Here is a 25,225-nt window from a genome sequence, read left to right as displayed (position 1 = left end):
ACTAATGCAGGCACCAACGCGCGAAAAGACGGTGCGCGATTTGATCGACAGAAGTCGCCAGAAATTCGGAGGCGTTTACGAAATGATATGGACCATGGTGCCAGTGTCCCAACGAACGATGCTGATACTAGTTGCAACTACATGGGGCCATTTTCTGGAATAGATCAACAGATCAACAGCTCCTGACTAGGGCTCAAGGGAAACCCAAACTTGTCCCTACGTGTTCTTCAAAGTGCGAGTCCACGTACTATGTAGAGCGCCAGCACTGATTCATTTTTATTTCTTCTGGATGTAACATGGCGCGCAACGCACGCGTCTTGATGTGATCTAGGAGCTGTATGGCTCAAATCAAGGGACAGGCGTTAAGGCGCGAAGACGCTACCCAGTATCTTCATATTGCAACGCTGCAATGTGCGTTGGTCTACTTGCGTAAATTAGCTCTCGACATGCTCCCGGCTAGGATTTGGCGGAATAAAAAAAACCAGCATGCGGCTTACTACACCGTTACTACGATACCTAGGTAGGTATCTACCAGTTCTACCTGGTAGTTAACTGTGAACCTTGTCCAACGCGCATCCATGCAGGAAACGTGCAAGAAATATATGTACAGCTACGACATGGGTCTCACGTGAAGATTCAATCTCCTTGACCAAAATTGAGGAAAAATTGAGGATTATCCTCTGGCAGGATTTTAATCCCTCGACTAAATATATTATCTACCACGTAGTACCTGCAACATTCTCACCCTCAACATTTATCTCACATTCCAACATTCCAACATGCAAACTACATAATACAAGTACTGCTCAGAACCATGGTGTTGTTTAACTCCACTAACCGCAAAGAAGTAAGCTCGCTACCGGCTCTTTACAAGCAAAGGTAAGGGCTGACACATTTTTGTGACAAGATCTGAAAGAACCGTAGTGAGATCTTAAGCACGTGCAATTTTCAGTGGGAAAGTAATTAAACGTTATCTTCCAAAAGGTTAGCGCTATGGAGCAGTATAATTGTCGGTGCTGATCTCCAGTTTAGGGCTTGATGCGGCGCTGGGACCGTATTCATACAAAAGAGCGGTATCGTTATACAGTTGTGGATGCTTAAACTAACAAATTGATCTGATTACCTACCTAGGTACCTATGTAGGTATCTAGGTAGTTATAACTAATTCAAAGTCAAAGTCGATTCTCGTTTAATTGCTAGTTAATAAATGCAATCAACCTCTTACCGGAAATAGGTACTTATCAAGGTTAGATCTCAAAAAGTTCAACCACCTCTCTTAAGTAAGTCTTATCAACCCAGATCAGCTGTGATCACATAATGTTTAAGGCTTTACCAATTGTCAAAGTTCAATTATATTAATAGATTTGATGATGAGCTTCATACCACATGATTTACTTCAACTAACATGTGCTTAAAATTTGATGTAACTACCTTTAAAATTCTAACATGAAGGAAACAAAGAAATGAGAGTTGAAATATACCTATAGTTGAAAGATTTAAAAACTTATTCTCTAGGATGTAACCTAACCCACCGTCTTCAAATAAAGCCGTAGTGTTTTTAATTATCTACTCTTTCATCGATACGATCAAAACTGCTATCTCGTCGTATCTTCGGAGTCTGAGAGCGCCGCCAAGCCAACGCAGCTAACACCCAAAGTAAGCACCAAATCGCAAAGCACATCTCGTCCGCGATTGGTTCGTTAGACGTCATACCCAGCCCTACACACGTGTCCCTACATACATATTACAAACATTTGCTAGCGCCGTTGGTATTTTTGTCTTTTCCGCTACGCCTCCCGCCGCATCCAATCATGTGCGTTCCCGGTAGCCTACCGTCGACTCGGGCCCGGGAACTTGGCAAGCCGGTCCTGCTCCGCCTTGCGGAACGTCCAGCTTCCATAAGGGAGAGGCTGCTGTCATCTGCTAAAGTCTAATAATACGCGAGAGATGTTATTGGTTTACTCGCTTGAGGTTTGGTTGTGACTTTGAAAGGAGATGGATATAAAGACTTGAGCAAACTTCACGATGGATGCGTTTTCTTATCATCGCCATCGACTATAAAACCAGACCGAAAACTTTCCATTTCCTATTATTCTGTTTTCCTTATTTCCTTGGCTCTATTCCTCCTATCTTACTTAATAATTAATTATCAGCATCTGGAGCCAATATTCTCATAACTACTATATCGTCTTGCTCATATCAATACCATCATAATGTTCAAGATCAACACCATCGCAGCCATCTTGGCTCTCTGCGCCATTGCCTCAGCCGCACCGGCTCACAGGCGCGACGAATCGCACTGGGCCAAGACAGACTCGGGTTCTCATACGACCCCGAGCGTTCACGGAACTGCGACTGGTTGGGCGCCTCACGAGACTTCTTCTAGCTCGCACTACCACGTCTCGTTGAGCTATTCTCAAATTAGCTCCAATACGGAAGAAGCCGTTGCATCTGCTACGGGCGATGCCCCAGCACCCACCGGCTCCGCAGCCAACACCGCAAGTCCCGCCGCGCCAACGGGCCTAAGCAAAGTCCAGCAGATCCTGCTTTCGGACACCCGCGCCGATGCCGTCAACAACATCCTCAAAGACGACTCTGACTTCGTGTTCGACTTCAACAAAGCGCGGAAATTCGGCCCGGGCAAGGGCGGCGAGGTCGTCCTAGCCACCCGCAAGGCCTTCCCGGCCCTGACGGGCACGGGCATCGGCATGGCCGTCGGCTTCCTCGGCCCCTGCGGCTTCAACACGCCCCACGTGCACAACCGCGCCACGGAGCTCCTCATCGTGACCAAGGGCAAGGTGATGTCGGAGATGGTTGTCGAGAACGGCGTCGAGAACGCGGACAAGAAGCCTCGTGATATCATGAACACTATCGAGGAACTGCGTACGTACCCCCCTTTCCCACCGACGTCTTGTTAGAATAGAGGTCACTAACTCCCACCGCTACAGAGGCGACCCCCTACTACATGGGCGCCCTCCACACGCAATTCAACCCCACCTGCGACGACGTCACGTTCATCGCGCCCCTGTCGAGCGAGGACTTCGGCGTCAACACCATGGCCCAGGCCTACTTCGCCCTCGAGGACGACACGATCCGCGCCGCGGCCGGCAACCACATCGACGGCGCCGACGTCGACAAGTTCCGCGGCATCATTAGCACGAATGTTGCCCTGGGGGTCGAGCAGTGTCTGAAGACCTGCGGGATTGCTAAGCGTTGAGCGGGGAGGTGCGGTTAAGGATGAGGATAGATGAGAGGCTATAGGGAGAAGGTGTTGGATACGGATTTAAGGTAATGCATGGGATAATGTCATATGATGTGGAGTTTGGGGGAGGCGTGGGCGGTTAGGTTGGGGTGGAAGCGTTGGTTCTGAGTTTTGGTGGTGTTGGTTTATATTGTCACTCCTTTTGAATTACGACTAGTTATTATGTTATTTATACCTTAACTATAATGAGGGTGGCAGTTTGACATGTTCCCGTTATGTGTAAAACAATATAGTCAAGGTTACGAGTAAATAGGTAGTTGTGCTATCTTAATATCTGCATCTAGCTTTAGTAATCTCATGTAAGGAGGTTGATTGTAAACCGCGAGATAGCTGTCTTGCTCGACGTTGAACTAATTAGAATGTAAGGATAGTTGATAAGGGCCAGGAGACTTTAAATACTTATGTTTATACTTAAATATGCTTATAAGTAGTGATTATTGTAATGCCTATCATTGCCGGCTCATCCTTGGAAGGTAATTAAGCAATTTTATGAGCCTCCATGTGGGAGTAAAAGGGGCTTGGAGAAATCATACATCCCTAACTTAGCTAGAGACAACTTAACTATAGGGGTTGAAACAGTTCGACGCTGTTGCCGTGAGATACGAATGAAAATGTATAGAATACACCATGTTCTTGAGTGAAAACTCACGAGTTTAAGATAAATATGCTATATTAGTATTATATGATATAATTATAAGGATGTGACATTCCCCTAAAGTCCCTAAACGCGTTAGGCTTTCAAAATTTCCGAATCTATAAATATAAGTAGCTCGATGTAGGCTATGTAGTGAAAGACATGATAGCTTCATAGAACTTACAGTTGACCTTGATGATATTATTAAACTATAGATATGTGTATAGGGACACTTACTTGTCTTTGGATAAATGCACTATTAATTATTCCTAGGAGTCCTTTTGGACTTACAAGGAACAATAAGGTAGTATAAAACCAACTAAGCATCATTTAACTTGTTAATAATACTTTTGATGTCTATAAAATTGTACGTACCATTGCCACATCCACCATTCGGAATCTTAGATATTAACCTAGGTTAGTAAGGGACAGTGACAGGAAAGCAAGTGCTAGCTTTCGGACCCTCCCGGACCTACGGCGGAGATGCGAGAAATTCTCCCTCTCCAGCTATGATTGGCCAATCCGACGGGTGGTAGATCCGCTCTTGGCAACCCTTCCGACGAGATACCTACTCGATCTAATCTGGGCCGATGTCCGGACTAGGCAGGTCGGCTGGTGGGAGGTGGAGGTTCTTCGCTCTACTATGTACATACATACATATATACATATGTAACTTAGATAGATAGATATATAGATAGATAAATACTCGCAGCGTAATGGAAACCCGCCGACGAATCGTCGTCTAGCCGTCCCGTACGCGGCTGTCGCTAGCGATTTATTCTATACTATTATATTCTACTATACCTACCTAAGCTACAACCTTGCGAGGTGCGAGGAGCGGGGCTGCGCGCTGCTCGCTGTTCGCTGCTTGTAGGAAAGTTCAAATACTCTCCCCACCGGTTTTACTTTGCTTTGCTTTGCTTTGTTTCCTCTTCTTCCTCTTCTTCCTCTTCTTCCTCTTCTTCGAAGCTCGTCGGGTTGATGCTCTCGTGATTTCGGTGCGCTTGAAGTCCTACCTACCTAGGTATCTATCTGTCTATCAATCTATTGGGGAATATAGACTATAGCAAGGGCAGTGAATCGCAGCACGGGTTCGCCATGCAGTTAAAGACGCTTCTGCTCTCGTCGGCGACTGTGCCGCTCGCAGCGAGCGAGACGGTCCTCGGCGTTTACATCTTCCACCGCCACGGAGACCGGACACCTAAGAGTCTCGCGCCCACCAACTTGACTGCCTTGGGCGCCGACCAGGTCTTCCAGTCCGGCAGCTACTACCGCAGCAGATACGTCGCATCCGACGCCAGCTCGCCTATCGTCGGCTTGAGCAGCGACGTCGCCGTGCCCGCGCAGCTAAGCGTCGTATCGCCCGCGGACTCCGTGCTCCAGAGCTCCGCCCTGGCTTTTCTCCAGGGCATGTACCCGCCCGCCGGCGACTATGGAGTGTCCGTATTGGCCAACAAGTCCGAGGTCCAGGCCCCGCTCGGCGGATACCAGTACATCCCCGTCGGCGTATCGTCAACCGCCTCCTCGAACCCCAACTCGGAGAACAACGAGTGGCTGCAGGGCGGCTCCGGCTGCGGCAACGCCATGGTGAGCTCCAACAACTACTTCCAGTCGGCCGAGTTCGTCAGCACGCTGGGCCGCACCCGGCCCTTCTACAGCGGCCTTCTGCCCGTCATCAACGGCACCTTCAGCGCCAGCCAGGCCAACTTCAAGAACGCGTACACCATCTTCGACCTCGTCAACGTGGCTACCATCCACAACCAGACCATCCCGTCCGGGAACCTGCTTACCGACGATGCCTTGTTCGAGCTTAGGACCCTCGCCGACGCCCACGAGTGGAACCTCGCCTACAACAGCAGCGACCCGATCCGCGCCGTCGCCGGCGCCACGCTCGCCGCGCAGATCCTGCAGCAGCTCAACGCCACGCTGACCAGCCGCAGCAAGACCCCCGTCGGCATCCAATTCGGCGCCTACGCGTCCTTCATGTCCTTCTTCGGGCTCGCGCAGCTCGACAAGATATCCGCCGACTTCACCGGCGTCGTCGACTACGCGTCGTCCATCGTCTTCGAGCTCGTCACCAACGCCAGCACTGCCGCCACCACCTCCTCCTCCTACCCCAGCATCGACGACGTGTCCGTCCGCTTCCTGGTGGCCAACGGCTCTGCCGCCCAGCACGCACCCCGCGAGTTCCCGCTGTTCGGGCGGAAGCAGTCCCCGCTCCCGTGGTCCGATTTCGCAGCCGAGATCAACAAGTTTGCCATCGGGGATACGGCGGCGTGGTGCCAGGCCTGCGGGAACACGACGGGTATCTGCGCGAGCGCAGCGTCTTCGTCGGGCGATTCTGATAGTGATAACGGCGATGGCGCGGCAGCCACCACGTCTGGTAACGGCATTTCGCTCCCCGTTGCTGGCGTCATCGGCGCTTTGGTCACGCTTGTCGTAATTCTCGGCGTCGAAGGCCTTGTGTATGCTCTCGCGGGCCTGAAGCTCGTTAAGAAGTCGACTCTGGCTGCTGGTGCTGGAACTGCTGGCGTTGAAGGCGGTGCTGCGGCGGCGGGTTCAAAGGCTTAGGGGCTACGGAAGATATGACAATATTGAGTATGTGAATATATTTATATGATACCAATATTGTTTGATGAGCGACGATGTATGATGATAGCGCTCCATAACCAACTTCTCGAAGCTAGATTTGCAACTCAATAAATATAAAGGACAATATAGCATTGTTTGTATGACCAACTAACTACTATATATATGAAGAGATGTCCTTAATACTTGCCATTGGCCTTCGTGACTATGGTAGCTTTATTAAATCACATCCACGTTGATGACTGCTCATATATTTCATAAGTTTTAACGGTTAAATACAGTACAGTCTCACCACTTTTACATTATAGGCGTATCAGCTCGAAAGTTCCAAGGTATAACTAATAGTTAATGGTATAAAAGGGGGCTTCTACTCCTGATTTAACAGATACCCCCTATACCAAGAATAATATTCAGTCCAAATAGGTAAACCGAGCAATGCCATTAATCTAATAACACCTACGCAGCTGTGCACATATATTAGATTCCTTACGCAATTTACAAACACTCTGACCTACCGTAAGATAACAAACAGCCAACAACTTATTACTTTATTACCCCTATCCTCAAAGCCTCAGAACCTCACAACGGTAACCCTCCCATCGCCATCCTCACCAACAACCCACCTCTCATCCCCCACTATCTTCCCCTTTCCCATCAGCTCCCACCACATCTCATCCGGAAACCTAACCTCCGCCACCAAATCCCCATCCCCTTCCCCTTCTCCTCCCGCTTCTTCTCCCTCCCCCACCCCCGCCAGTACATCCTGCTCCAGCTCCTCCAGCACGCTAATCTTGGGCAGGACAAAACTCGACAGCGCCTCCATGATAAAGCACTGCCGCGCCACAACCCTCACCCCCGCGCCCGCGTCCACCGCGTCGCTCACCGTCAGATACGGAAACTCCTCGTGCCGCCAGCACGGCGCCCACCCGGGCCACAGCTGCCCGTCCTCGCCGCCCGACAGGCGCGCGCGCCCCAGGATCCGCGCCAGCGAGCCCGCCCGCGGGCAGAAGCTCATGTGCACGTCGCCGTCGGCGCAGCACTCGTCGAACCACCGCGGCCCCGCGGCGCCCGAGAACGGGATCCCCGTGCACCGCACCTGGTGGTGCCGCGGCGGCGACAGGCTGGCGTGCTGGCCCGCCAGCCACCGGTGCTCCTCCGAGTGCACGTACACGTTCGCCTCGTCGAGGCGCACTTCCCTTATCGACGGCGTGTATCGCTGGCGCAGGCCCAGGAACTCGAGATCCCGCCGCGAGAACTTCTTGACGAGGCTGGGCCCGTCGGGAATATGCTTGGTGGCCTCGGCCATGTCCAGCGATGGCCGGTACGTCGACGGCTGCGAAATATCCCACACCGCAAGCTCTTCGAGCGGGTCGATGAGCCACGACGATCGGTCTGGTTGCCACAGGTACAGCGCGTAATGCGTCGCCGTATGTGACGAGAAGAACCGGTCGTTGTCGTCCAGCGGTAAGTCTTGGGCAATAATCTTCCACTCGCAGCGGAACGTGATATCCCATTCACCCACGCGGCTCTCCTCCGAATCCTCCCCCCCGCGCCGTCGCCGGACGTCAAACGCCGTCGCAAAATGCCGATACGCCATCTCCATCGTATCCAGCGAGTACACCGCAAACCTCTGACACCACTCAAACACCAGCACCCCGTCGCCAAGCCTCTGCCTGCGGACAATCCTCCCCTTCGCATCGAACGGGACGTCGAACAGCCGCCTCGTCTCGAGATCATACGCCACCCAGCGCCGCGACGCCCCCTCCTGGTACACCAGCAACCCGCCATCGGCCGACCAGGTGGTGTCCGGGTACTGGAACGGCGCGGTATGGTCATCCCACCTCAACCACCGGTCCCAAGACGGGACGCCGCGGAACCCGGCCGAGCCCTCCCTCACGACGTCGATTTTCTCGACGAGCCGCGGCCTCGCGGCGCGCAGGTGGAAATACCGCCGCGCCACCGTGGCAAACGCGCGCGCCCAGTCTATTTTCCGGCCCCCGTCCCCGGCGCTGCGCATCTCGCGCGAGCGCGGAAAGTGGCACGTCATGAAGCGGTGGCACGCGATGGCGTCCGTGAAGGCGACATGCCAGGCGCGGCTGACGCGGCGGCTGAGGATGATGTCTTGCGGGGCGAGGAACTGGGCTATGATGACGAAGATGTCGAGGGGGAGGTCGATTAGGTCTTTGGCCTTGGATGTGGCGTTAACGCCGACGCTAACATCAACTCCGTTGCCGTTTTCATTGCCATTTCCATATTTAATTAAACTGGGATTCTCAGGCTGAGAGGCAAGATTGGTTTCCATCGCAATGGTTATGTACCTACCTAGGTAAAGTTTGATGTACGAATCGGAGGGGAAGGAGAATACAATGGGTACCGCAAGTACGTCAGTGTCTTGGTTAACTCCGGCGAGATCCGGCGAGATCCGGCGGAGGGGGGCGGAAGGGGGCGGAGGCGGTGCGGGAGGCGGTGCGGGAGGCGGTGCGGTCGGGTACGACTTGCCACATTTCCCGGTGCACCGCCGACTTGGGTAACCGGTTTATACAGTTATACAGTTATACAGTTTATACAGTTTATAACTAATATTCATAACTTCAAGCGTGAGAAGTGATGATTACCTGCACGTTCACCCAACTAAAATATCCATGAGCCCGTACGAAAGCTCTTACTCTCTTCCGCGATAACTTGATCTCTTTAAATCGTATCGCATACTAATGCTCATCATCCCATTGAAGCAAATGAACAAATGCTATATACAGATTATCTGCTTGCCCATAACCCTCCAAATCCATACCCCTACCCCTATCAACTATGCGTAGGCATAGCAACATCCGCCTTCCTAGAAATAGCATCCGCGCTCGACCACAGCGCCGTAACTGTCTTCTGCTGCGTGTAAAAGTTAACCCCCGGCCGTCCGTAGAACGTACTCGCACCCCCTCCGGCAACACTCTTCTTGTTTCCGGTAAATGAGAACATAGGTAATGGCACCGGGATCGGGACGTTGATGCCGACCTGGCCGGCCTCGATGTTGCGCCGGAACGTCTCGGCCGTCGCGCCTGAGCGTGTGAAGATAGCCGTGCCGTTGCCGTATTCGTTTTGGTTGATTAGGTCGATTGCCTCATCCAGCGTGTCTACGTTTAGGCAGACTAGCACCGGACCGAAGATCTCTTCCTTGTAGCACTTCATGTCCTTGGTAACATTTGTGATGATGGTGGGGCCGACCCAGTTTCCGTTAGGGTATTTCTCCGGCTTGAAGCCTCGTCCATCTAGGAGGATCGTAGCGCCCTCCTCTTCGGCGCTGGCGATAAGGCTTTCGATTCTCGCCTTGCTCTGCGGCGTGATGACGGGGCCCAAGTCGGCACCTTCTTCGAAACCGCCGTTGACCTGGAGTTTCTTGGCGCTCTCCGCCAGTTCGGTTAGCCACTCCTTGGTCTCGCCCACCATAACTAGCGTGCTGAGAGCCATGCACCGCTGACCAGCGGCACCGAAAGCAGCTCCGACGATGGCGTTGAGGAACTGATTCTTGTTGCAGTCCGGCATGACGGCGGCGTGGTTCTTGGCGCCTAGGTTGGCCTGCACTCTCTTGCCGTTGGCGGATCCCCTGCTAAAGATGTACTCGCCGGCCTTGTTTCCGCCGACGAAGCTGATCGCCTTGATCTCCGGGGCATCTAGGAGAAAGTTTACGGTGTCGTGAGCTCCGTGGACCACGTTCACCACACCCTCGGGGAAGCCGGCCTCCTTTGCCAGCTCAACCAAGATCATGGACGCTCCAGGATCTCTCTCGGAAGGCTTTAGGACCACGGTGTTGCCGGTGACCGTCGCAATCGGGATGCACCATAAGGGGATCATAGCAGGGAAGTCTGTTAGTTTAGTGCTGTTAGCAAAATCTACCCATGTAAGATCAATTCGACATTATATTGGTACGTACTAAAAGGGCAAATGGCAGCAACAACACCCAACGGCTCCCTATAAGATCTCGTCTCCATATCCTTAGCAACCTCAAGCACCTCGCCCTTGAGATATTCGGGGGCACCACACGCGGCCTCCGCCACCTGAAGACCACGCAGGACGTCACCCCTAGCATCTACGAATGTCTTTCCTTGCTCGAGGGTGATACTCGCGGCAAGACGGTCCCAGTTCTCGCGGATCAAGCTGACATACTTGAACATGATCTGCTGGCGAGCAAGCACGCTCTTAGCCTTCCACTCGGGGAACGCACGCTGAGCACTGTCTACAGCCGCCTGGAGCTCTGCATTTGTAAGTTGCGGGACACGAGTGACGAGGTTATTCGTAGCCGGATCATGCAGCTCGATGAACTTGTCTGTCTGGCTAGGGCGGAACTCGTTGTCTACAAAATAGGGCGTGTCCTCTGGCTTCTCTATCTTCTCGTGCGTCGTAGGGTAGCTCGTAGCCGTCGAGGCCAAGGCGCTCATAGGACGAAGCTGCTTAGCCATGACGGCCAGACGAGAGGAGGTCGCCGCTCTTGACGACATTCTGAGGGTGGCGGTGGCGGGGGACGACGATAGAGAAGAGGAGAATCGACGAGTAGCGATACGGCCGGTGTTGGTAGCGATGCCTCGTGTGCGTATGAGACGGTGCATAGTTAAGGCAATATCAACTCGTAGCAATAAAAAGAAAAAAACAAGACCCCTTTTCTACATAAGCTCTTGGGCATAAGAATTAGCCATTGGCACCAATGCATACGTTTCGTTCCCCGGAAGGGGCAACGCTCGGGATGGGGTACATATGTATGTTATTTGAATAGGTACCTAGGTAGGTACCTTATGTATTGTACATGGCAGAATGGCTGTAACCGTGCAGCTATTACCTAGGTACCTACCATACTTGTTATCGATGTGGGGTACCTATTACCGTCGGCATAGGGTAGCGTTATCGGGATCGTTATAAACCCGAGGCTTTACTGGCTTGCTGGCTTACTATGAGGTAGGTCTTAGGTACCTACTTATTATTCCCATAAAAGGTTCAATCGGGTAAGAGGGGTAGCTCCCTATCTTTGGCCGTTTCTTGCCGCTAAGCCGAACCCCCGAGCACCGGACGTATACTGTCTGTATATCATCTCCGGTAAGCTAAGCTAGGTACTATTACGTTATAGCGGTGAAACCTACTAAGATAGCTTATTCATGACTTAAGACAACTCATATCAAAAGCTCCGTTATTGAAGCCGAGCAGGGCCTAGTATCCCCCGCACAGCCTAGCATATCTTGATACCGACTCTCAAGCTGAGGTCGAGGTTTGAACTCTGAAGTTTCAAGTCTGAAGTTTGAAGTTTGTTGACTACCTACCGGTAGACTATCTCGAATCAGCCTATCACGTCTTTATCCTACCCAATATACTATGTAAGACGACGTGTCTTTGCACCCGCACCTGTGGCGCGACACCGATGACTATCGAAACAATACAGTAAGGAGTATAATCATATCCACGCCCCCGAACCTGGTGGTTGAGTTGCTCAGTTGCTCTCGAAGCTGTACTTGAGCCAACCGCCGAGAGCCCGTAAGCTCTCCCATCGCACATTCTCGTCGGAATCCTGCATAAGCTCCATGATGCGAGTCTTTAATCCCAGTTTCTCTAATTGGTATCTCTTCTCTGGTACTTCTTTGACTAGACAGCCGACATCGTTGCAAGCGATTGCCAGTACCGCCTTGTCGTTCTCCCATGGCTTCTTCATGATATCCGCCAATTTTCGTGGAATTTCGCCGTTTTCAAACTCTAGAATCTTTCGTGCGTTCTCAGCCCAGAAGACTTGATGGCGGTGAGGTGGTGACCATCTTAGATGTCCAGTCTGAACCTCTGCGACGTACTCGTCGAATGTGGTCTTGGTCTTCTGATACTCTTCTAGCATCTCCTTTAGCTTTTCCAAGTCCTCCTGCAAGTCCGGGTCTGTAAGGTGACGGCCGCTAAAGTTTTGAAGTAGCGCGGGAAGTCTCGCTAGAACTGCCGTAGGGAGAAGCGTGTAAGGATTAGCTTCGAGAAGGTTATACAGCGTCGATAGAAGAAGGCGCGTAGTCTTCTCCTTTGGCGAGAGCCGTAGTAACTGAGTATATAAAAGAATGATGTCGTATTCGCTATGCATATGTTAGTTGCCATCGTTTGTACTCCAAAAGGGGACCTCGTACTCATCCAGGTCGTTACCGATATCTTCTGCCTCGAAGCTTAGCTGCCAAAGTACCAGCAGGACATGGTATAGCAGCTGCAGCCCGACTCCACCGCTAATGCCCTCGAAACCACCGCTCCTGGTCATAGTGTTGCCGCTCCATAGACTAGCGGAAGACTCTCCACCAACGCCCGCAGCTTTTCGAAGAATTTCGATTAAAGGAGAAACTGTCTCGCTTCTTTGCTTCCAGAAGAGTTGTCTGGATGATTGCCCGTAAAGGAGAGACGAGTATTCCATGACTGCAATATCTTGTAATCCTGCATCATTCGAGTTCTTTACCAAACCGCAGAGGTAGCTTAGAATTAAAGGTAAGGCGTGTTCCGTCGACGCAGACTCGTCTTTAGAGTTAGCCATAAGAGTAGTAAGGACGGTAGAGGTGAGCAGAGGGATGGGATCTTCGGAATTATTCGAGTGCGCAAGAAGAGGTAGGAGATGTTGATACGGGTCCGGATCTCTAAACAATGCTTTCGCGAGCGCTGGGACGCCTAGACAATGTTAGCATGAGTATGTTTGCATGAGTAAGGTGTTGATTGATGATTGGCGATTAGTGATACAGAGGGAAATGTACGCACCTTCGAGCAGATCGCTCAATAAGACCAAGATGTATTGAACAACATCGGAACGTTTGCTTGCCGACTCGAGAACGCCTGTCGTACCCGGTCCTCCAACAAACAATATCCGGTAACCGTCAAGATCGCCTTCGACCACTTGTTTTCGTTGTTCTCTTTTCACTTTATCGACTGCTCTAATCTTGGCCAATTGGGCCTCGGTGATAGTGCCTGCTCTAGCTGCGCCATCCCAGGGAACCGGTCGCTGACGGATGTTGTTTTGGAGCGAACCGAGGTAAGGAGGGGGATCGAGCGACATGATGGAAATTATAGTTGTTTAAGGGGATCTTATGAAAATTGTTAGGTTTGTCCAAGTCGGAAAATTCGAGCCGGAAGCGAGCTCGAGTCGGGAATGTGGTAGCGTTGCTGATATTGGAGCTCCCTGGAATAGTATGTAGGAGATGAGGTAAGGTAGCACAAGGCTTTCTGAGCTTTAGGATGGTTTAACGTTAAAGGTCCCATGCGCCTCTGCACCGTTGCAAAAAGCTATTATTTAAGTGGGTCTTCCGTCATAGGCACATGTAACTTGAACATATGTACCTTAGGTACGTACCTCCAGGAAGCACATTTCTGTCACTCTTACAACTTATTAGCTAGCAACCCTTAAATATCAACAACGACGGGTACCTACGTATAACTCGGAAGTTGACTTGTCTTAATATTTCCGAGGTTAAATACAATAAGATCGAAAAAGTGACAAAACTATTATCTCTGGATAGTTAATTAACTATACGGTGTTTTTATCCAACCTTTAATGTTACATACATACTTCCCAAAAACCCTCAAGCGCTGCAACTACTCAACGGTTTCATAACCTCCTCTAAAAACTGCCCTGTAAAGAAACCATGAGGGATCTCGTCGTCGGGGAGCTCGCAATCCAGAAATGATCTCACGGCACTTTGATACTTATCCCCCACCCTCCACCCAAGATCGACAAGGGGCCCTTTCAGCATGAAATCTCGCCACCCGCTTCGGTCCTTAGGTTTCGTCCTCAGATCAGCGAGTAAGTTCCACCGTCCAATCTCACACAGGACCACTCCCAGTCTATACAGCTCATAGAGTGTTCTGAGGTTGGTGTTGTTGTTAACATCTGGTAGGACGCGTCCTGGAAGGCCATTTTCTAGTAGCTCGGCTACCCTATATTCGAGCTCAGCGTCCCACGACGACGCACAAAAGGGCGACACAGAGACACCCTTCTGTGTCTCAAACTGTTCAGAGAACGATCCAGATTAACCCACCATGCGCATGAGGGGACCGCAGTAAGTTCAGGAAGAGACTATCGAACGGTAGAGTGAAATATGTTCCAAGTTAAATATATTTCCTTGCGTATTTCAGTCCTCAGATTATCCTTTTTTCTCTCTTCATATTGCTTCGTTGTTGTATTGGGTTTAATACATTGTCACAGTATTAGACTCAACTATGGTTTTTAGTCTCCCATATCTGAGAGTGGTTAGCTATCTGCGTTGGGTTCGTCTAAGGAACGCTGGAAGTTTGGGATATTAAATAAGTAATTATCGGATATCTCACTGAGGCAACTTTTTATTCCGAGAGGTATGAAAATGTATTAGCTCGGCATGTTTATTGAGATCGCTTTCTTGGGTAAATAAATGTGCGTTCTTATATATTGAAACACTTCCTTGAAACAGTCAGTAATCCCAGCTGACTTACATCTATTGTCCGGCCATTGTAGAATACTACTACTCGAGTTTGGCAACGTGTTGCTTAACATTCCCTATGGCTGTGGTGATTCCCGCCAATATAAATATCGGTGGAGTGTCTTTCAGAGTATTATGCTATCCCATCCTCTGCTTCCTCCTTACCCACACCTCTTGGTCGTCTCCATCTTTCTCACTGCCTGCTGTGTTCTGTGTACCAGAACTGGGGCGTAGTTGGACTTCCCATATCCCCAATTTATAGTTGGCACGGTCTGCTCTCCCAGAGAACAAATCAAAAGACCAGCCGTGCTTCGGGCAGGTAATCCCAGTACTCAATGCGATGCCAAAGTCCTCGATATCGAACGGAGTACCCTCAGACAGAGGATACGATGAATGTGGACACCGCTAGTCCAACCATTGGTCACCACCTTCTCACACAACATGGTATCTCTATAAAACATACACAGTCAAGTATAGGTATTATAACTCACGTTGTTGATAGCATGGACTTTGCCCTTGTATTTAAACACAAGTACTTGGTCCCGCAGACCTCCCTCGGGACGGAATATTGAGTCGCCCTCAATCTGACGGGCCTGAGAGCTGTCACTAGCAGGCACGTGGAAGACCTTGCAACCAGGGGCTGAGTTCTGCTCTGCGCAAGAACGGGGTTCAGATAGAACAATACTGCCCGAGTCGGTGATATCAGAGAAAGAAGAGGTCAGGCCGACGTAGAACCATGCATCACCTTTGCGAGATGGGGCTGAGAATGGTGATGCCATGGCTACTGGTCTTTTGCATTTTCCTCTAGAGAGAAGATGAACATCTGGGGATAATAATAATAATAATGATAATATCTTATGATAAATAACAGGTACTTGGATGTCGAAGACGTGATAGATGATGACTAAGAAAAAAAGGTCGTGGCGGAAGAGATAACGCTCAAATCGAAACTGATAAGAAATTGTCCGAAGATTGGCAAATAATTACCTGTGCTCTAACCAAAAATAAGATGGCCTAGGTTAGGGTCTTTACGACATCTAAAGTTGTTGATATAAAATCGATCTCGGCAATTTACTCCGACGAACAAGAATTGCATCATCGATAACATTCCAACATTTCTCCTTATATGTGCAGCATGATAAGGGTCCATCTTGTGGGAATTGCATATTTCTCCTCTTACAACGTACAACCGCCTTTCAAGCAAAATAGGTTTAATGTCAGGGGCTACATGTGAGCAGCATGTATGTACGTAGATCGTGGGGTATATCCATAGAAAGCAGTTCGTGTTTAGAAGTAAGGCTTCAGCGGTGACGCCCATCTTCCAAGCAATGGGATCTCTTCCATACTACTCAAGACCTTCGGTGACGAGCTAACCCAGGGACGTGGACCAGCAGTTAACCAACTGAAGGGGAATTTCCAAGACCCTGCACACCTTAAGACTGCGACATTCGTAGGTGAAGTGGAGTGAAGTGGGGTGATAAGGACTGGGCGACTCCATCCAAGCTCACTGATAGGCTAAAATACCCTTGTCAGATTACTTATCGGGTCAAGTACCTAGCTGGGCGTAATCGATTGTCGCTGTTACAACGGGCACGGACCAACGTCAATACCTTAGGTACACTAAGTCGCACTAGAACTTCGTACATGGATATCTGCCAACTCACCATCGCGTCTATACTTGGTCATCTTGCATATTGCGATAGAAAACCATGCCTTATTTAAGTCGCATCATTCGAGGAAAGAAACGGTTCAATTGGGAAGAAGAAAGATAGGACTAGATGACAGATACAAATATTATTTTCGGGTCATTTAATGAATGATTACTATCTTATTTCTGGGTTTTCTCATAAAAGAGCAGATGATTTGACATCGGATTTCAGATTCGGGACCCCTGTCTGTTTCCAACCCCCTCTGTTTTCATCTTTCCCAATTCTTGCGCCGGAGCAAGTAGGCAGTAGGCACCACCAGCCCCGCGGTATTTCCCAGTTCGCAGCCTTTTTTTTGGCCGTCACCTTCCTCGTACCCGTACCGGAGGAGGTTGGGAAGTTGCAACCCACCTGTAAAGAGGATGCGTTAAGGAAAGAAGCTAGAAATCTTGGTCCCGATTTCTCTCTTCCTTTTACTTTCTCATCTTTTCTCCTCCCTCCTCATACTTTTCTTTTTTCCCGGTCTCTACGTGGTTGTTCTCGACACCAACTGTCGGTGTTATCTTGAACAGCTGCACTAATTAGTTTGGTGGAACAAACCGATAAAGCCCAAGACATTTGGAAATGTAAGTCTTGTCTTCACTAGACTACATTCCTCGCTTAACCATTTATATTAATCAGATTTCAGTTTTTGGAGGAGGAAAAGGAAGATAACTGACATAATAGGCGGCGTCGGTGAGAGAGAGAGAGAGAGAGAGAGAGAGAGAGAGTTTGTCTCAAACTCGGCCACTTACCTCATCCCGCATTCCGCATTCCAATATTCTCGGGTCTCGTCCATATTTGGACTGAGTTTGATCAAAATGCGACTCAACCAATATCAACCACTTCTTCTCTCATTACTCCTTCCCCTCGTCATCGCTCACCCGTATCCTCAAGCTGCCGTTGCAAAGGATGCCGTTGCTTACACCACTACCTGGACCGAGACGAGAACCTACACTAGCACTATCAGCTCATTCCTAGGCGACTCGACCGCACCAGCAGGAGGGACCGGCGAGCCCTGTGTACCACCCGAAGGATCAGGGCAGATCGCCTGTGGCCCCATTTGCTGCGCGAATTGGCAGTACTGCGCCTACGACGGCCAATGTTTGGCAAACGGTGGCGGTTCCTGGACTAAATGGACTACCGTCGGCGTCGTCACTACTCAGTACTCGGCTCCTTATAGGGTTACTAGTGGTAGCACCGTTATAGAGACCACCGCACCGACTACTACTACCGGCACCGTAGCCAGCGAAACTGCTTCGGCTACAGCCGTACCGGCTCCCGTCGCAACCACGAGCGGTTCGTTGAGCGGAGGTGCAATTGCCGGTATCGTTGTTGGTACTATTGCTGGTGTAATCCTACTGCTGCTGCTATGTTTCTGCTGCATCGTCAGAGGCCTCTGGGGTACGTTCGCCGGCCTTTTTGGCGGAGGCAAGAAGAAGCGAGAGACGGAACGAATCGAGATCATCGAAGAAGGATACTCGAGGCGCGGAAGCAGACACGGTAGCACATATGCCGGAGGCGCAGGTGCAGGTGCAACACGACCAGTTCACCGGACTTGGTTCGGGGGCGGAGGTGGTGGAGGTCGACCCACGTCGGCCGCCGCTAGAAAAGAGAAGTCGGGAGGCGGAGCGGGCTGGCTGGCCGCCGGCCTAGGCGCAACGGCGCTACTTCTAGGCCTGAGGAGAAGCGACAAGCAGCGCAGGACTAGCAGGGAGAAACCGCCACGAGGCGAAAGCGACTTTAGCAGTTCGTACTATACCGACTCTTATACTGCAAGCAGCCCAAGTGAGTTTATCCCCAAAAGATAAACTCCGATTGGGAGTTTACTGACCATTTCTTCTATAGGCAGTTTAAGCTCGGATAGGAGAACACGCGATACGCGACGTTCTAGAAACTCGAGAGGAACGAGAGCTTCAAGACCTTCACGAGCCTCTCGGGGGCCTTCTCGGGGGCCCTCTCGAAGAAGCTAAACGACCGACTCCAGCCTGTATTTTTACGAATCCTTTTCCTACCCGTTCGAAATTGAGTTTATAATCCCCTTCGTCGCGAGATTCTTTTTTCATTCACACCGACATACATACATACATACATACCACGAATACCCCTACCTATACCTACACATCACTAAAGCGGCGTTTCGGAATGCGGAGATGTTTTCCTACTTAGACTAATTGACGAAGGGTTGCAATGAGACCAACTGGAAGATGAAATGAAAAACGAACAACCTACGTCTACAAATGGAAAATGGATGCGAACTGGGGGGTTGAGATGAGCCTCTGAAACTTTGTACATATGAAACAGATAATGAGGACGTATCTCGAGGGTGGGCTAGGCAGGCTTGGTGCGAGAAAGCTAGGGGAGCTTGCCTGGGAATGAGATGTATGGACGGAATGAATGTATGTCTAGATAGTTATGAATGGGCATGCGGTGCCTCAGGGGTGGTTTCCCAAGACTCTCTAATTGAGATGAGATGAGATCCAAAGACTTTGCATTGACCCTCTATTGTGGCTTTAGCACCATGTCAGTTTCTGGAGGAGATGAACACTTATTTTGCGTAGCCTATTATGGCGGGTTTCAATTATGAGCTTCAGTCAGTAAGGGGGGGAGAACTAGGAAGCAGTGGAGTATAGTATATCTCCTCTTTATTCCTATATAGTTGCTCCGTCTGTTCCATTTTCATTGTTCCCTTTCCCGTAACCAGCTCATATATTTCCAAGATATCCCTAGCAAAATCCCTGCGAACTCATGATAGAGGTTAAGCGTGCCGACCTATTCCAAGTCCTCAAATCTGTGCGCACTACGTCTTATATTGGGTTATTTAAGAACAGCGCTTATGGTAAGGCAGTTTAGTTGACTTGGGTAGGTAAAGTGTTACGCTGCTAAGAACTAGATACTACGGTTAGACACTTATGGAGCTATAGCCTCGACCTGGCGCGTTGGAGACCCATGGGGTTATTTCCCGTAGCCATGCTAGATTATATCGTTGAGATTGTAGCTCCTATCTTTACGATAATGTAAACAGGTACCTAAGTCTAGGAATGGGTGCTTCATACCTAACCTAGGTAGGTAGGTAGGTAGGTAGGTAGGTAGTCTCAATATCCGCAGACGAAAAGAATATGATGTCTAGAGCTGGGTAGCGGAACGTTGAGAACAGGGGGGGGAGGTGGAGGATATAGTGAGATTTCAGGATAACAAGGACGTTGAACGAGTGCAGTTAGCCAGCCATACCATCAATACCTTTCATAAAGTGACTACGTCCTGGCTACACAACCCGTGAAGCAATCAACAGCCTTGATACGGACGGCATGTCACAACCACCAATCATCTCATAAAAGCACATACCCAGGTAAGCAGCACTTTCGAACCCCAAAATCTCACATTCACACATTTACAAACCCCCTAACACGCCTCGAAGGAGTCCCCAGCCTCTAACCCTCCAACTTCTCCAACAGCAACTTAGACCCCATATTCCCCACAGCCGGCTCCTTTTTCGTCCCAGCCTTCTTCCCCTTCTTTTTCTTTTTCTCCTCGACACCCACCTCCTTAGCCGCCTTCTGCTCCGGCGTCTCCTCCGTCGCCGCTTTCTCGAGGGCCTTTTTATTTTTCTTCAGCGTGCTTTTCAGCTCGCTTTTACTCGAGAAGTCTTCTGCTTCTAGGAGGCTGAGCACGACGAACGAGCTTGGGCCTGTGGCCCACGCCATGATGTGGTCTTTGATGAAGGGGTACAGGATATCTGCGAAGTGGAGGGGCGGGTCTACGGGTATTATGCACCGGGTCGCTTTGTCAAAATGGCCGCCTGCTATCAGGGTCTTGAACATGCGTCCGCCGTGGGGGGCTTTGGATATGTGCTCCACGGGGATGAGTTCGGTTTCGGATTCATCGGCTGGTGCATCTGCCTCGTTGGGGTTTCCCTTTGCGGTTGATGCTATTGCTTGTAAAGCCTCGGATTTGTCTCCGATGCAGGAAAGTAGGGCTTCGGTAACCAACTGGGACCCATGGGAAGTAGATATTAAATCTAGTGGTGATGAAGCAATCGCAGAAAGTAGTTGTGGTGATAATGCTGTGACCAATTCTTTTCGACGGATCTCGGGGTCCTTCTTACTTGTTGTCTTTCGAATCTCCCACAGCTCCTCGAGGAGTTTCAGGTCGTCGGCGCGACCAGCATCGAAGAGTACCTTAGACGCACCCTCAAGCGGGTATCGTATAGTTAAGCGGGCATTCGGATCATTGGCGGCGATCACAATATTAGAAACTTCATTTTGTTCTGTCTTGCCCAGTAATTCCGTTATGATGGACTTAGAAGTTAAGACGGTGTCGTCAATCAGATCGTAAGCGGCGAGAATGATCAAGTGTCCGTGCGGATCGCTCGACATAAGTTGGAAAGTATCTTTATATGTCTTCAGGATCTGTTTTCGGTCCTTAGCTGACCCATGAGCAAGAAGCAAGCACACAAGTCGAGCACCCGATTTCGTGAAAGCCATGTTCTTGAGTAGGTCGCCGTTCTCGTCTTCTTTGATCATTTCCATGTATTCTTTAGCTTCCTCGGTGCCTGGCTTCGCATTGACGTAGTATTGATACATGGCATCGTGTAGCATCGTAAACCCAGTCATCTTCTTTTGGATAAGCTGGTTGGTTAGGTCGAGCAGATATTTCATGATCGGCCCCCGTTTACTTGGCTGTTCCGCAAGGATTTGAGAAAGTTCGGCCGTGGGGACGGTCTCATCCTCCAATGTAGCTCGGAAGATGTGGAACTCTGGCCCATACCATTCTCTTAATAGAATGGCCTTCTGCTCCTTGGTAGCAACGCCTCGGTAAATATCATCCAGGATCCAAGAAGCTTCAGGGTGGTTGATAAGTTTCCTAACTCTGCCGTAGAATTCCGGGACTATCATATCTCGGATCTCGTCATCGCCTTTCACAAGAAGCTTGCCAATTAAGAATTTGGCATACTTGCTTTCGGCCAGTATAGGATATGCACCCCTCAGCTCCTTCGCGATCATCTTCCGCCGTTCAGGGGTCGCATACTTGATAGCGGTCTGTACGACACGGACGGAATCATGCTTGAGCACAAAGTCCTTCATACGACCTGTAGCAATGCTAAAGAGCTCCTCGACGAGTTTTTGCCGTTCATCTTTCGGGACTTTGGATTTCAACCGTAGTCTCTCCCAGAGCTTCTTTGTCCGTTGCAATTCATCGGCCAGGGGCTTTGCTGCCTTGCGCTCTTGAGCCAATTGCTTCTGCTTTATGTGCGATTCGCGCGAGTTTTGACCTGCGTGTATGGAGTTAGCAATCTTCGGAAGAACACTCTCGCTTCGACTGACCTTTTTCAAAGGTGTTCCCAGGTTGATTGCCATCAGGTTTTGACCGAAACGGTATATCGTCATTCTGCTGCGAATCCACATTGTTCAAAGCCGCACCGCCATCTTCTCGGTCCGAAAATTCGCTGATCTCGCTGTCGTCGCTAACATCATCTTCCGGCTCCTGTTTCCGCGACGGTTTCTTATCGAACTTGGGCTTCTTGCTCGAATGTTCTTTGCTGCCATTGGTAAGCTTCCTTTTGCTTCCGAGCGCATCACCTTTGGGTGCCATTGTGAGGAGTTTAGAACAGGTCAAGTTTACAGCAGGTCGTTCAATGGCAATAACCTTGCATGCAGTACTTATAAGTTATCATGCAGTACTTTTATCCAAGTCTGCGAATCCCAGAACTAAAAAATATTTAGTGGATCCCCTATAATGCCGGGCGGTGAAGGCGCAATTGTCCAACTTTCACCCCGCGGCCCCACCTAAATTTGACGCTACTAGTAGGTAATGCAAGACGGCAAGCCGGTGGTGGGATTACGCCGGTACATGGACTATGTGCTTATAGAATAATCTAAACCATAAAAACCATGAACCTTTTTATAGAAGTCCCATCTTGTAAATAGATGCGCCACCATGGGCCGAGAAGAACAAGTCGAAGAACGCGAGGTTCTCGACTCCATCTTCCCAGATGAAATCACAGGTCCGTGACTTTTGACTTTTTCAACCCTCACAATTCTCTATGCTATACAATCTACAATCTACAATCTACCCCGCCGCCATCCTGATCCTCATCATCATCATCATCATCATCATCATCATCATCATCAATGAATTGACATAGTAAAAAAAATAATAAAGACATATCCGAGACCGAGTACCGCATATCCATAAAACTCGACCTCCCCGACGACACCAACGATGACGAAACAGACGAGCCCCCCACCCTCGTCCTGCACGTGCGGTACCCAGACGACTACCCCGACGAGGCGCCCATCCTCGACCTCTCGCCGCCGCAAAACAACGCCGCCCCCCCGCACCCGCACTTCTCCGTCGCCTCGGACAAGGCGCAGCTGCTAAGCGGGCTCGGGGACGCGATCCAGGAGAACATGGGCATGGCGATGGTGTTCACGCTGGTGACGACGCTCAAGGAACAAGCCGAGCAGCTGATCGCGGAGCGGCGCGCCGCCGCCGCCCAGGTGCACGAGGAGGCCATGCTGGCCGCCGAGCGCGAGGAGAACAAGAAGTTCCACGGCACGCCCGTGACGCCCGAGACGTTTCTCGCGTGGCGCGACGGCTTCGTCAGGGAGATGGAGGAGAAGCAGCGGCGGGAGGAGGAGGAGAAGCTCGCGGAGCTGAAGAAGGCCAAGGTGAAAGAGCCGGTGAGGTTGACGGGCAAGCAGCTCTGGGAGCGCGGGTTGGTGGGTAAGATTGACGAGGACGACGAGAGCATCCCCGTCGAGCAAGTTGAGAAGCTCAAGATTGAGGCATGAATAAATAAGGTACCTAGATATGCGGATGATGCAGTATTACCATCCCGGGACTATGGTGAGCATCACGCATGGGTTTGGCGCAAATCAGGAAAAAGAAAGCTTTGGTGGAAAGAAAAAATATCAGAGAATCGCCTCATTTATGAACATGACATGACATGACATGATGAAAGCATCACCCGCCCCTTTTTTTTTTTTTTGGATTCCCTAACGCCATCCATGCCAAAACAAGATCCTCAGATCTCGTGGTATCTTCCATCTATAGTATCAAACGTTCCCATTCCTCCCTTCCATCTTTCGCTGCCGCCGATAAACCTAATCAGTCCTTCATCTCCTCATCGCTCCCCTCGTCCTCGTCCTCCCAGTCCTCATCTTCGCCCTCGCCGGCCGGCGCCTCACCAAGCTCCTTGGCAATAAGACTCAGTAATTCCCGCGCGTGCTCCCCTAACCGCTCGTCCTCGTAGTCTTGAAGTTTATATAGATGTTGGCACTGGTTGAGCCACACGCGACTCGATATCCACGACGCCTTCCAGTCCTCCTCGCTCGCCTTACCCGTCTTCTGCTTCTCGCCCATAACGTAGAGACCCCAACCACCTAGATACCAGACCTCGACGCTCTGGTCGTCCTCGCTAACCAGGCGCTCGAGGACTTCGATAGCCTCCTGCTCCATCTCGACCTCCATAAGCAATCTCGCAAGCGCGACTCTACTCGGGAAATCCGGCACCGCAGGGTCTTCAGGCGGCAAATCCTTCCACAGCTCCAGGCTCCTCGTCAGCGCGGCCTTCGCATCGTCGAACCTCTCCTGGGAAATGCGCACGTTGGCCAAAGTCTGCCAAGTCTCGGCGAAATCCGGCGCCACCATCGTCGCCTCCGTAACCAGGGTCTCGCATCTCTGCTCGGCGTCCTCCTCCCACGAGAGATCCGTCATGTAGACCTCGGCAACGGAGCACAGCGTCATGGCCAATTTCTTCTTGAGCTCGTCTGACAGGATAGTCTGCTCGTCGGTTTTCCGTCGCGCGTCTTCCAGAGTCTGGATCTGCTTCCTGAGCGCCGCGGCGCCCTTCTCGAACCACGTGACGCTGTCCTGTCCGCCCTCCTCGCTCAGCTGCGCCAGACATAGGAATTTCTCTGGCCCGCCTCCAAAAGCTTCGTCTTTAGCGCCGTCCGCGTCGATCGCGACGGCCTGGAGGAAGTACGCCCGCGCTGCCTCGAATTCGCCTGCCTCGAGGTTGATCTGTCCGAGCAGGTTTAACGCGGATAGCTCGTCATCCGAGCCTGTGGATGATTGCTCCAGCGCTTTCTCTGCTAGCGTAAGGGCATCTTGTACATTGCCCGCTTGTAATTGGTATTCGGCCGCCTTGACTAGAACCTCTGGAGTGACGGGTTTAGAAGCGCCGCCTGCTGCCCTGGATATCGCCGCCTTGTCTCGTTTTCTTGATTTCCTATCCGGTCGCCTTGGCGCCATGATATGAGATAACAACGGTTGAAGACCTTAGAAAAATAAGGTCCAGAAAATTTAAAGCTGAGCTGCTGCGCTCACAATTGAAACGAATGTAGGTCGTAGATCGTAGGTTGTTTCGATGAAAATTAATCGATAATACTGATTAACCTACCGATAAGACCAAATATTTTAGTCTTATCAGATTGTGTTTAATCGTTGACGTGGGGTTGGCGGGGATGCGTCTAACCTCTCTTATTGAATAATACCTGCTTACTGTATCTCAAGTATATTCACGTTTTGACAAGAAATAAATCATGCGCGATTCCAGGCAAAACATTATATCGTATTTAAGCCATTACGAGCTGATATCTTATTCTTCATATCAGAT

At 50.4% G+C, this 25,225-nt stretch overlaps 11 protein-coding genes across 11 annotated transcripts; 4 read left to right on the top strand and 7 right to left on the bottom strand.

Moving 5' to 3' along the window:
- Positions 1-2,213: 2,213 nt before the first annotated feature.
- Positions 2,214-3,217, top strand: F4813DRAFT_390129 (RmlC-like cupin domain-containing protein; the record flags this gene model as incomplete). Its single annotated transcript, XM_049246956.1, has 2 exons — positions 2,214-2,883; positions 2,949-3,217. 2 exons carry the CDS (start codon positions 2,214-2,216, stop codon positions 3,215-3,217), a joined length of 939 nt encoding a protein of 312 aa, XP_049099123.1.
- A 1,335-nt stretch (positions 3,218-4,552) lies between these two features.
- On the top strand, positions 4,553-6,660 carry F4813DRAFT_361844 (phosphoglycerate mutase-like protein). Its single transcript, XM_049243564.1, has 2 exons — positions 4,553-4,920; positions 4,973-6,660. The coding sequence occupies exon 2, from the start codon at positions 4,995-4,997 to the stop codon at positions 6,465-6,467; it is 1,473 nt and encodes a 490-aa protein (XP_049099122.1). The 5' UTR covers positions 4,553-4,920; positions 4,973-4,994; the 3' UTR covers positions 6,468-6,660.
- F4813DRAFT_361836 (uncharacterized protein) lies at positions 6,661-8,996 on the bottom strand. Its single transcript, XM_049243563.1, is given in 2 exon segments — positions 6,661-8,957; positions 8,970-8,996. The coding sequence occupies 1 exon segment, from the start codon at positions 8,785-8,787 to the stop codon at positions 7,057-7,059; it is 1,731 nt and encodes a 576-aa protein (XP_049099121.1). The 5' UTR covers positions 8,788-8,957; positions 8,970-8,996; the 3' UTR covers positions 6,661-7,056.
- A 20-nt stretch (positions 8,997-9,016) lies between these two features.
- F4813DRAFT_361826 (methylmalonate semialdehyde dehydrogenase) lies at positions 9,017-11,659 on the bottom strand. Its single transcript, XM_049243562.1, has 2 exons — positions 10,411-11,659; positions 9,017-10,342 (listed from the first exon to the last, which is right to left on the bottom strand). The coding sequence occupies exons 1-2, from the start codon at positions 11,081-11,083 to the stop codon at positions 9,288-9,290; spliced, it is 1,728 nt and encodes a 575-aa protein (XP_049099120.1). The 5' UTR covers positions 11,084-11,659; the 3' UTR covers positions 9,017-9,287.
- On the bottom strand, positions 11,654-13,725 carry F4813DRAFT_361824 (ARM repeat-containing protein). Its single transcript, XM_049243561.1, has 3 exons — positions 13,230-13,725; positions 12,620-13,142; positions 11,654-12,568 (listed from the first exon to the last, which is right to left on the bottom strand). The coding sequence occupies exons 1-3, from the start codon at positions 13,522-13,524 to the stop codon at positions 11,953-11,955; spliced, it is 1,434 nt and encodes a 477-aa protein (XP_049099119.1). The 5' UTR covers positions 13,525-13,725; the 3' UTR covers positions 11,654-11,952.
- A 106-nt stretch (positions 13,726-13,831) lies between these two features.
- F4813DRAFT_361822 (uncharacterized protein) lies at positions 13,832-14,830 on the bottom strand. The gene has a single exon (XM_049243560.1). It carries the CDS (start codon positions 14,216-14,218, stop codon positions 14,048-14,050), a length of 171 nt encoding a protein of 56 aa, XP_049099118.1. The 5' UTR covers positions 14,219-14,830; the 3' UTR covers positions 13,832-14,047.
- On the bottom strand, positions 14,595-15,823 carry F4813DRAFT_93492 (uncharacterized protein). The gene is made up of 3 exons (XM_049249057.1): positions 15,412-15,823; positions 14,793-15,325; positions 14,595-14,705 (listed from the first exon to the last, which is right to left on the bottom strand). The coding sequence occupies exons 1-2, from the start codon at positions 15,697-15,699 to the stop codon at positions 15,059-15,061; spliced, it is 555 nt and encodes a 184-aa protein (XP_049099117.1). The 5' UTR covers positions 15,700-15,823; the 3' UTR covers positions 14,595-14,705; positions 14,793-15,058.
- Positions 15,824-17,313: 1,490 nt separating this feature from the next.
- F4813DRAFT_361811 (uncharacterized protein) lies at positions 17,314-19,051 on the top strand. Its single transcript, XM_049243559.1, has 2 exons — positions 17,314-18,393; positions 18,454-19,051. The coding sequence occupies exons 1-2, from the start codon at positions 17,427-17,429 to the stop codon at positions 18,576-18,578; spliced, it is 1,092 nt and encodes a 363-aa protein (XP_049099116.1). The 5' UTR covers positions 17,314-17,426; the 3' UTR covers positions 18,579-19,051.
- Positions 19,052-20,036: 985 nt separating this feature from the next.
- On the bottom strand, positions 20,037-22,197 carry F4813DRAFT_390122 (ARM repeat-containing protein; the record flags this gene model as incomplete). The annotated part of the gene is made up of 2 exons (XM_049246955.1): positions 20,037-21,877; positions 21,930-22,197. 2 exons carry the CDS (start codon positions 22,195-22,197, stop codon positions 20,037-20,039), a joined length of 2,109 nt encoding a protein of 702 aa, XP_049099115.1.
- Positions 22,198-22,425: 228 nt separating this feature from the next.
- F4813DRAFT_93191 (RWD-domain-containing protein) lies at positions 22,426-23,557 on the top strand. Its single transcript, XM_049249055.1, has 2 exons — positions 22,426-22,609; positions 22,768-23,557. The coding sequence occupies exons 1-2, from the start codon at positions 22,543-22,545 to the stop codon at positions 23,397-23,399; spliced, it is 699 nt and encodes a 232-aa protein (XP_049099114.1). The 5' UTR covers positions 22,426-22,542; the 3' UTR covers positions 23,400-23,557.
- Positions 23,538-25,086, bottom strand: F4813DRAFT_93145 (TPR-like protein). Its single transcript, XM_049249054.1, has one exon. It carries the CDS (start codon positions 24,859-24,861, stop codon positions 23,716-23,718), a length of 1,146 nt encoding a protein of 381 aa, XP_049099113.1. The 5' UTR covers positions 24,862-25,086; the 3' UTR covers positions 23,538-23,715.
- Between the last annotated feature and the right edge of the window lie 139 nt (positions 25,087-25,225).

This window comes from Daldinia decipiens (assembly GCF_022478715.1).
Source record: "Daldinia decipiens strain CBS 113046 unplaced genomic scaffold F4813scaffold_19, whole genome shotgun sequence".
Classification (NCBI taxonomy): domain Eukaryota; kingdom Fungi; phylum Ascomycota; class Sordariomycetes; order Xylariales; family Hypoxylaceae; genus Daldinia; species Daldinia decipiens.
This window is presented reverse-complemented; position numbering and strand designations above follow the sequence as displayed.